General features: G+C 36.5%; 1 protein-coding gene across 1 annotated transcript; it reads left to right on the top strand.

Moving 5' to 3' along the window:
• The first annotated feature begins 594 nt into the window (after nt 1–594).
• On the top strand, nt 595–10473 carry LOC136850666 (uncharacterized). Its single transcript, XM_067124424.1, has 2 exons — nt 595–706; nt 7547–10473. Exon 2 carries the CDS (start codon nt 7547–7549, stop codon nt 9800–9802), a length of 2256 nt encoding a protein of 751 aa, XP_066980525.1. The 5' UTR covers nt 595–706; the 3' UTR covers nt 9803–10473.
• The last annotated feature ends 1048 nt before the right edge of the window (nt 10474–11521 follow it).

Below are 11521 nucleotides of genomic sequence, written 5' to 3'. Positions count from 1 at the left end.
TGCAAACAGTAATGCATTAGTTATACTGTCCACCGTTCGACCAGTGAAGTTAAGTAAAGCTGGGACTGGCCAGTAACTGAATAGGTGACCAGTGACCACATGCTGAAAACAGTTATAGTAAATACACACACACACACACACACACACACACACATATATATATATATATATATATATATATATATATATATATATATATATATATATATATATAAGCGAGTGGCTGTGTTTTTATTTCATCTGGAGCAGCCCCCATTAATTCGACCATATGCTTAGCGGAAAATAACGGCACAGAAAACTACAGCGACATAACAGGGAGAGAAATGGAAGCATTAAATAGCAATTCACGCTTCCAATCGACTTCCTAAAAATACCAATTACGGTATTTGTTTAGCGCGATATCAAGAATCATCGTTACGAAAGCGAAAGTGACTCCGGCCAAACACCACACTCAATAAAAGCAAGGAAGCATCGCTCTGCCAGTCTTAACCGTTAACCATCGGGAATGAACTGACGGAAGCCGTTAGCTACTCGTTACTTTCTCTTTCAACGACGTCGTCGGATACATCGAGGTGAAGTGAAGGCGCTCGGAAATTCACAAGAGCACTTGGCTTTCTGTCGCCGGAGCGGCTGGAGATCTGGTATAGGACTCTTCTGCTCCACCTCCGAGGGCCGTCCGTTCGAGTCTTCTAAAACAACCGCTCAGGTTATACTCTTCTCTTTTTCTCTGCTTTTGTATAGACTACTCGTTGAACGATCTGTTCAAATTACGGCAAGGAATGAGTATTCATTTTTTTTTTATTTTGTGAGGTGCACTAATCACTAATTTATGCAAGGAGAGAAGTCTGAGCTAAGCTAGAGGTGATGATCATAATCTGAAGTGTATTCCTTATATTCAGTGCTGACTGGTGTATGAACTTGGGTGGCAATCCGTTTCAGTCTCCATAATTCGTTTAGTTGTGAAACTGTGACCCAGTGTTTAAAATCTGATGGCAGAATATATACACACAGACCCAGTGTATACAACACAACCTATAATATATATATATATATATATATATATATATATATATATATATATATATATAAACATACATATATACATATATGTGTATACACACACTGTGATATATATATGTATATATATATATATATATATATATATATATATATATATAAACATAAATATACATACATATATACATATACATATATGTGTATACGATGTTAAGGAGGTGGCGTTTCACATACATTCATATATATATATATATATATATATATATATATATATATATATTATATATATATATATATATATATATATATATATATGTGTGTGTGTGTGTGTGTGTGTGTCTCATACTCATAAATGTTAGCCACTAATTTAATATCTATTTCACTATTTTGGGAATAATTGCAACAGGTGAATTTTAATTGCTAACTGCATCTGCCCTAGCCAGAATTCGCCTTGCGCACGGGTACGCGCGCGCACACAATTTAATATATATGTATGTATGTATATATATATATGTGTGTGTGTGTGTATGTGTCCAAATATTAAGGCACAAGTGTATTTAATATCCAGTTCACTATACCTCAGGAATAACTTTCACCCCTTGAGTATACGTTATTCCCGAGGTATACTGAACTGGATATTAATCGACATTTGTGCCTTAATGTTTTGTGAATATAAAAAATGTTATGGTGAATGTGACAAAAATTTCATATATTTTATATATAAAAATATAGTATAAAATATATATGCATTAATTATATTTATATATATATATTATATATATATATATATATATATATATATATATATATATATATATATATATATATATATATATATATACACAAACACATTACATACATATAAATATTTTAAGAGGATTTCTGTAATCTGATCAAGCATAACTAAAAGAAACTTATAACCTGATCAAATTTTTTGTAACACTGCTATACTTCCTAGAATTCTCTAGTCTTTTGCTCTCATTTTTTATGCGAATAAGGAAATTTATATCATCTTTGTCTTCAGCTTTGCCCATTTCTATGTGGGGTCGCTGTTTTCTATCAGCCCTCTCCATCTTCCTCTGTTCAGTGCAACCTGACTTCTTAAACCTTTCCCCTGCAAGTCATTTGCTATTTTATCCTTCCATCTGAACTCTCTCTGGCTTTTCTGTTATTCTCCTTCCCTCCACCTCCTTGCTCATGACCCTTTTACACTCAAGATCTTCCCTCCGCATAACATGACCAAACCACTGTAGTCTTCCTTCCTGGGTCTTCTTCGATACTTATCCTACCTAAACTGTTCTCTAATAAATTCATTTCTAATCCTACCTCTACTTGTGACTCCACACTTCCATCTCAATTTAAATATTTACATTTATATATATATATATATATATATATATATATATATATATATATATATATATATATATATATATATATATATATATATACATATATATACATATATATATATATAATATATATATATATATATATATATATATATATATATATATATATATATATATATAATATATATGTGTATAGAATTTATGTGTGTGCTATAAGTATATAATAAAGATAAAACTTATTCACATTAAAATACTAGGAGAAAACAGCACATAAGAATTCTGTGAAATACAGCAGTGTTATAGAAATTTCCGTTTGACGATGTCATGGTTTTCTTTCCATTGTGCTTGATCATATCACAGAAATCCTCACAAAGAACTTGTAGTAAATGTTTCCTTCGTTCCTACTTCCTTCTCGTCAATTTTGCCCACAGTTTTAGGGATCCATTGCACGACGGTAAAAACTAACCTCCCGTGAAGGCTGAAGGTGTCATCGTGGATCTCACGGTGAGGTGGTTCTCCCCTGAAGACGTGACTTTGAGACGGTTATTAAAAGTGGTTTTGCTCGAGAAACTAGGGGAGCTTCCGATAATTATACGGAAAGTTGCATAAACTTAACTCGTGCAATTAACGAGTCTCGTATCCACATTAGAACGGTTCTAGTCCGTATTTTTCTAATGCAGTGACCAATGGACAGACAATGCCTGGCGAAACTACGCAAGAAAAATTATGACAAAGCGTTTGCCTAGACAACAGCAGTTGCAAGAAGTAATACTGCAAGTATTCGTTAATCATTTCTGGGTTCTGGCTGTGTGCAATAGCAGGTTCTGTTGTCTCTTTCAGTCTCTTTCATCGCTAACTACTAACTACTATCTGTCTGTCAAAAAAAAAAAAAAAAAAAAAAAAAAAAATAATGTCTGCATTACTGACTGTTAGTAACAGGCTCTAATCAATGATTACCACTGGAAATAAATGACTACCAATGGGTGCCTGAGGCCACAGAGAAGCCTGAAGGGTGTAAAAAGAAATAAATACAGATACGACAGTTTACCGTTGCTATCTTACGTTCTTCTCAATTGATTTTATCTCATCTGGGCTTCAATCCAATATTTGCAATAAAGTTCGTTTTTTGGTTGGTTGTATGCGCAATCTGTTGCAGAGATCGAATACCGATTCAAAAAGTGCTCCATGCAAATGGAGCAATACATTCTAAAGACGAATGTTCCGTTTCTCTATTCCGGACTGCATTCATCAGTGAATAATATTCCTTCAAGCGAGACGATATTCCTCCACATCCCGAAATAACCGTAGGTGTTTTTTTTACGCGATGTTTCGTTCATGGAATTCAAATGAACTGCTAATAACCTAAAATAATAATACTGAAAACTTGGCTGTAGGGAGACCTGAAAGAAAGATACAAGTCACTGGGAAAATCTCTAACCTTTGTTGCCATCGCTGTTGAGTCCTGGGCTCCCGGCAAAGAAAGTTCTCTCTTGCACCCAGTGACTCGCCGTTAAAAGAGGTAAGAGAGAGAGAGAGAGTTGGTAGAGAGAAAGGATGAATATAAATCAATAGGAAAACAATTCTATTACACTGAGGGCGATGTGAAGTTTCCCCTTCAAAAGTGTCAGGGTTTTAGTACATCAAAAATATTCATAATCATATTTCACTATCATATATCAATAATCAGTTGCGGCAGCAAATCGAAAATAAATTTACTGAACAGTCTTTACAAAACATTTGAGGACCCAGAAAAAGCCTAGAACTAAAAGTGATACCGTAGCAATGTTGTTGATGACACATTTTTAACGAGCCATGAGGAAAGTGAAGACGGTTTGAATATGTAGACGAAAGAATGAATTCGCAAACAAAATCTTTAGAATAATTTTTTGTCAGACATTCTAAAAACCACTACAATTTTGGAATAAATGACAACGTAGACATACGATATCTGAATCTGCAGTCAATCATTTGAAAATAAAATATGTCGGCAGAATTTTATCAGGTTGGACCAGTTTTTAAGAATACAATATTGTTACACGTGGCATACAATCTACTTTTGTACAAACGTCAATAACTTTCAGGCAAAATATCAATTTATATGACTGACAACAGCCTTTCTAAAACTTTCAGCAATGAATTTTCTCAAGGGGTACACGTTTCATTCGTGCCTAAAAATAAACTCATTATCTTTATAACAAAAAAATCCTGACATATGACGGGTCATTTGCAGGTGGGTGACCTCACTGAAGTGTTTCCCTGGAGTTAATTGGAGGATTAAAATCTCGCGATGCCTGCTGCCTCTCCACACAACTTTTGCTCACTGCTCAAGTGAAAGTTGAACGGGAACGAGTTAACCCACAGGCGTTATCTGAGGCTCGGAAGCTTCCAAGATTAACTGTTTTTCTTATTTGTCAAAACAAAACATCAGCAACAATAACAATGAGGCCAGTCCTAATGATGATAGTGTTCATAACTAAGTCCATAGCTACTTGCTGCTGACGCAGATAAATTACAATAATGAATATTCTTTCCTTGCAATAATAGCCGATTACGGATTGGCTGCTAAAGATATATAATAAAAATATCACCTTTTAATTCATATTTCCACGTTTTCTTTTTTTTCGACCGAAGATTTAAACCAAATGTTTTCATCAATTAGCAATTGGGTAAGTGTTAAGTAATTACTCTACTGTAGAGTCTTCTACGGAGCAGTACTTCGTGTTGTTCGGGAAGATTGGTTTTGTTCAAGAAAATGCTGCACTGAAACTAACATGCCTCGGCTAACATTACCGGATTTACTTTGAACTGCTTTTCGGAGCTGAAGTATTGCAATACCTACAGCCAGGAAACTGGTTCAAGCTTCTATTTGCCACGAAGCTTGAATCAAAACCAGTTCAGTGATTCTGCAAAAAAATAAAAAATCGGTGAAGACAGCTTTGTTTTCCTCCCGCTTATGCGCAGTCTCTTTCTTCGGGATTTTACTGATGTAAGGAATGGTTGTTAACCCGAAAATGGCACATGAAATGCAGCTACTGTTGTAAGAACTTCCTTGCATTTAAAGAGAGAAAGCAAGATGTATCGAGTTTTAGGCGAAATACATAGTTACACGTAATAGGTGTCCTTATTACATAAGACCTCTAGTGCCGTATTATCAAAAGTCTTCATAAGTCACTCTTTCAATGAGAAACTTAATTATGGAACGAACACAAGAAAAGGCAAGATATATATCCAGATCTGTATAAAAATGAATGCAATCAACGACCTTCAAAATCTATGCGAATGGCAAAGATGTTTTTTCATTTTGAAAGTTACCAATACGTGATTTTATTACACAATCTAAATGATTAAAAAAGTATCCAAATACAGTGATACGCTGACAATGCGCTGTAACAATGTTATTGATGTCATTGTTGACGAAACCATGCATACAAACATCTCTCTCTCTCTCTCTCTCTCTCTCTCTCTCTCTCTCTCTCTCTCTCTCTCTCTCTCTCTCTCTATATATATATATATATATATATATATATATATATATATATATATACACATGGAAAAATCACAATTCTGGAAACTTGGCAACATGTGAGGCATGAGGAGAAAGGTCTCAAACTCAGACCAAAATAGGAGCACAAAGCGATAAAAGTATCCGCTTCGAAAATGTATTTTGATTTCCGCCCAAAACACCCAATTTCAAATGAAGCACTGTTATGTTTTGTCAGGTCAGGGAATGACCTTGAGCATTAATGTACAGTGGCATGTCATCATCGCACATTTGTGTCTCCGTCATTTCACGAACAGACGCACAGAAGAGAAATACATCTTCCTCAAAAAGAAAAGTCGAGAGATAATTCTTTTCCACATTTCACTGTCTCACTTCTTTGTAACTAATTGGTTTATTTGTGTGTGAAACTGCTGTCACAACATCACTGGCAAACGACGGTAAGGAAAAGTAAATCCAAATACGAAGTGCTTAACTTGTCTGAAATAGAGAGCCCATTCACCTTTCACCTACACTATACTTATCAATACATTCACTTTAAAGACCTTATAGCAGAACAATAACATTTCAGCGACTGGCTTTCATCAATACGGCAACTCACAAGACAGCACCATACCGCCTCTGTGGGAAGAATCACTTGGTGTACTATTAAGAATGACCGATTTGTGTTGCAGCAACTTAGCAAAACTAAAATGACTAACCTCAGGCGTTCAGACAGATTCGTTTCTTTAAAATCCCTGAAACTACTGGATGCTTAGAATGAATTATAGTAATGAATATAAAGTACTTGCCGAATCCATACAGTTTATAAAATTTCTCTCATTATGAGTTACAGTTTTGTTTACATATCTCAACTACAAAGTAAACGGTAGAATATATAGACTATATTTTTCCGTTGCCTGCGGTGTGTCAGCAAAGTTTGGTAAACATGATTCTTCAGTTATTGTAGACATTACCTATGTCTGTATCCTGCCTTATAAATAAATGAAAGACCTTTTGTTAGTAACTTATTATGCATGCAGTGTAGCAATAATAACCCAGCTGAAAGATTTACAGAAGTCCTATAAAGATTCTATTGTATGAAGCAGTTGCATCGTCGTAACTGTATTCCCTCAATGTGTAAAAAAAAAAAAAACTCGAGATTTTATCACTTGTTTTCATCGTTTGCCTGCATATCTGAGCTCGGAAAATGTTTTGCCATTATGGTTTTAAGAACATATTGCTCTCCAGCTGGCAACGTGAATGAACTGTTTTTCTTTTATCAATAAACTGGAATCGCGTGCGAGTCAAAATTATTTATAAAATAAACATTACTTAACGTAACCTGGTTCAAAGTTTTCTTTAATAGAGAGTCATTATAGTTGCTAATATGCTGGATATATTCACGATCAGAACAACAGAAATACATGAACGCCTCTCGTGGAAAATGTATGTAATTGGTATTTATATCATTCCTCTTTTTATGATACCGTACTGTAGTGTTCAGACTCAAAATCTTTAAAAAAAATTATTATAGTAATCAGTAATCCATCCTAAAACTATCCTCAAACCTTGTTGGGAATTTGTCAGTTCATCAGAGTTTTCATATTCTCTACAGTCCTTAATGATTTAAGGTGATACTTTTCATTCTAACAAACGCTACATGTCTTTCATTTACCAGTTTTCTTTGATCTTACAGATGGTCTGGCTACAAAGCTACATAGCATCAGTGATGCTAACCGTTGCTGGGTTTCCAAGAATCGTCCATCCATTAGCTGATGAGAGAGAGACATGGGATGCTGGTGGTGTGCAACAACTAACGGATGAATCCAGTTTCCAAAATCTGTCGGAGGAGGGCATCCATTTCTATACAACTGACAACATATCTTTAGTTATGGACTGTATAACTGCCATGAGCAAAACTCGAAAAGATGAACTGTTTTCGTCTCAACAGAGGGAAGTTCTCTTTAATTGTGAAACTCAGAATGGAACTGCCCACTTCCGTTCTCGTAGAGATACGGGGTCTAAAGATTTACTACAAGATGATGGTAGTTCACCTGACTTAACAAACATCAAACAGCTAATCTGGGGTTCTCAAATATCAATGGGTAAAGAAATAAATCCCCGGAAAGTTTCAGATTTAGACTCGGAATCTAAAGAGGTACATATTCATTTTAACATGAATGAAACTGGAAGCCTAAACCCAATACCAGATCTGACAGAGGAAGAAGGAAATGCAACTGTACACAGGCAAGAACTAACGAACACAGCAACAACTGATCCCCCTTTTCAGCTTCTGATTTCACCCTCAAAGATTGCTGAAGTAAAACGTGCTCTACCGAAGCGAAATGTGAAACTGGTCAACAACAATTTACGTGTCCTAAATAATCCCTCTGCAAGGGTGGTTGAAGCACGTGAGGTCAAAACGCCCCATGAAATTACAAGTGTAAAAGTTCCCAGTTCTACTGTGTATGGAAACAGTGGAATACATGCAAGAGAAAATGGTGGTCATGGTCACTCCTCAGGATATGGACTTTCTTCAGATCATGGACAATCTTCGGGCTATGACCATTCTTCAGGGCGTGAACACTCATCAGGATATGGTCATTCATCAGGATATGGAAAAGGACCTACATATAAGCCAACAGATTACAAGGGGCCAGCTTATGGCCCATATGACTTTTTACCTGAGGGTAAAGCTAAATTTAGCAAAAAGGTCAAGTATGGTGATGATCCGGTGAAGGAGTCCCAAAAAGCCAAGTACAACGATCATTATGATGATAAACCTACTGCACACTTTGGTGGATTTGGTGGTGGAGGAAGTGTTGGATATGGACATGATCATGGAGGTGGGGGGTACGGGTCCAGTCATGGAGGAGGTGGGTATGGAGGACAAGGTCATGGAGGCGGTGGGTATGGAGGACAAGGTCATGGAGGCGGTGGTTATGGAAAAGATAATGGGGCTGGATATAAAGATGATCAAGGAAGCACAGGATATGATGGTGATCATGGAAGCGACCACGGGGCCGGTGGATATGGACATGAAATTAGCAGTAGCTATGGATCAGAATTCAAGGCACCTGAATCAAGTTATTCATCAGAAATCTCTTACCTTGCACCATCATCTTATGATGTTGCTTCTCCAAGTTATTCGGCACCAACACCATCTTATGCAGCATTAACTTATTCAGACCCTAAACCAGCTGCTTTATACGAAGAACCTGCACCATCTTATTCACCACCTGCGCCCATACATTCTTCTCCAGCACCTGCGCCATCTTATGTAGCACCAGAGCCTTCCTATTCACCACCAGCTCCGACATATTCAGCCCTAGCTCCTTCTTATGCAGCACAAGCTCCTACATATGAAGCACCAGTTCCTACTTATGCAGCACAAGCTCCTACATATGAAGCACCAGCTCCTACATATGAAGCACCAGTTCCTACATATGAAGCACCAGTTCCTACTTATGAAGCACCAGCTCCTACATATGAAGCACCAGCTCCTACATATGAAGCACCAGCGCCTTCATATGAAGCACCAGCGCCTTCATATGAAGCACCAACTTCTGGTTATGGAGGTACTACATCTTCAAAAATTCAATATGAAAATTTAGATGACCCATACAATACTTACAATCCACAAGATGATGTCACAATATCAAAAAGAGAAACTTCCAGTTATTCAAGAGAAGGTACACATGGAGCCACTGACCAAAGTTCTCATGATTTCTCCTCTGGCACAAGGCATGAGACTGGACGTTTAGAATCATCCCCGACAGTTTTACCAGCGATGGAATCGAAAGACATTAGTAATGTCACCAACTCGGAGCATTTCCACTTCTCTTCTGAATATCCAACGTTCCTGAAGCCTAGAGGACTCCAGCCTTTTGCCGATATATTTGGTGATATATCCAGAGGATATCGTAACACAAAAAACAGAGCCAAACGCTAAGCAGTAAGAGATAAACAGATCCTAGACGTCTGTCATACCAAGAAGTTTATTCTAACAACAGTATACTATAGCTGCCGCTTCCACTATGCTTTTTTGCCCATTTTCATTAAATTCGCTGTGTACATTGGATTTTCACGTAACTAAAATTTTAGTTTTAATGAAAAAGATTTGTTGCTCTAGTCTTATGTTTAGATTTGACTGTGTGCGAAATTCGGCTGGTCCGATAACATTAGTGATAAGATACATTTTTCTTTTTTTAGTACCAGTTACCACTGAAAAAATTAAAATTATACTTCTGACATTTTACTTCCTAAAGATATTAACTTGACTGCAAACAGTGAGATACATATAATTAGAAGCCAATAACTCATGTATCATCATCATCATCTTTTTTTCATTAAAGGCACTGCCTCTTGGCATCGATGCTTACGTAGTCAATTACTGTCTCTTAATATATAGCAAGACATGCTAATATGAAAAAAAAATATTTCATATTGGGAACTGGAAAAAAATATTGTGTAACATGCAGGTAATCATTTTCAAGAAAAATTTGTAATGTGATATCTCTCCTTTTATAAACACAAATATCATGGATAGCTAGAAAAATAAAACTTACTGTATTTTAAGAAATGTAGCATGGAAAATAAGTTGTCTTGTTACCTGAATAAAACCACTAGTCATTAGATAGAAAGGACTTAGTCATTTTCCTTCTAGCCCTAAACAAGCACATTTGCACAAATTTTAAGCAAAAGTCGGTTTTATAGAAAAAATACTAAAGTTAATAGTAACAAATCTTTGGATGCGGGTTTCAACAGGTCCATCAGTGAAGACACCAAGTGGACCACTCTCAAGGTTGGCTTCCTTTTCTCTGGCATGTTTTCAAAACCGCTTCAGTGCAAGCGCTCTATCTTCCTCTTTTCATTCAAAGAACTCCAGAGCTTTACGTTCTTCAGTACCTGTGCACTGTATCTTCTCACATTCTGAACACACCCACTTAATTTCAGCATAACAACGCTTCTTAATTCCATTATTCTTATGCTTATGTACCTAGGAAGGGAAGCAAAATCCAGATTTTGCTTCCCTTGAAACTCGTTCTCTCGAAAATTATTGCAAACCCTTTCTATGCTTCTGTCCACTGATTGTCAGGGGTCCAGGAATAACAGAAATACTATTATTGCATTATCCATAACAGAAAAAAGGGTAGAAAATCTTAAAAAGATACCACAAACCTTTTATGTCCACTTCCTGCCCTGCCCTGCCCTGAGGGGATAGCACCAAACTGATTAAGGAGGCTCAAGTGCAGGCCAAATCTGTCTGATGGGACTGAGCGAATTACAAGAATACATTCATCACTATTCTAATCATCTTGGCAGGCAAACCAGAAACTGAAGCATCCCTGAAACCCATGGGAAAGTTCTAAACGTCTAAATGCATGACTAGCATACTGATGTCTCCTTTAGACTAGCATACTGATGTCCCCTAGGTCCAAAATTATGGGCTTCAAAACTGAACTCCAACCCAGCAAAGTTATATCTTCTCAATTACTAACACAGTAAAAACAGAGATTTAAGAGAGACTGGCCAGTAAAATAGAGATACATAAACTAAACAGGGCAAGGCTTGACAGGTGCAAAAGAGGGAAGACTCACCAATTGAACTTTGAGGCAGTAGTCAAAGAGGCTGGATAGCAAGACTGAGGAAGGCTATGAAGAATGAAAGA

This window comes from Macrobrachium rosenbergii, chromosome 22 (genome assembly GCF_040412425.1).
Source record: "Macrobrachium rosenbergii isolate ZJJX-2024 chromosome 22, ASM4041242v1, whole genome shotgun sequence".
Taxonomy (NCBI): domain Eukaryota; kingdom Metazoa; phylum Arthropoda; class Malacostraca; order Decapoda; family Palaemonidae; genus Macrobrachium; species Macrobrachium rosenbergii.
This window is presented reverse-complemented; position numbering and strand designations above follow the sequence as displayed.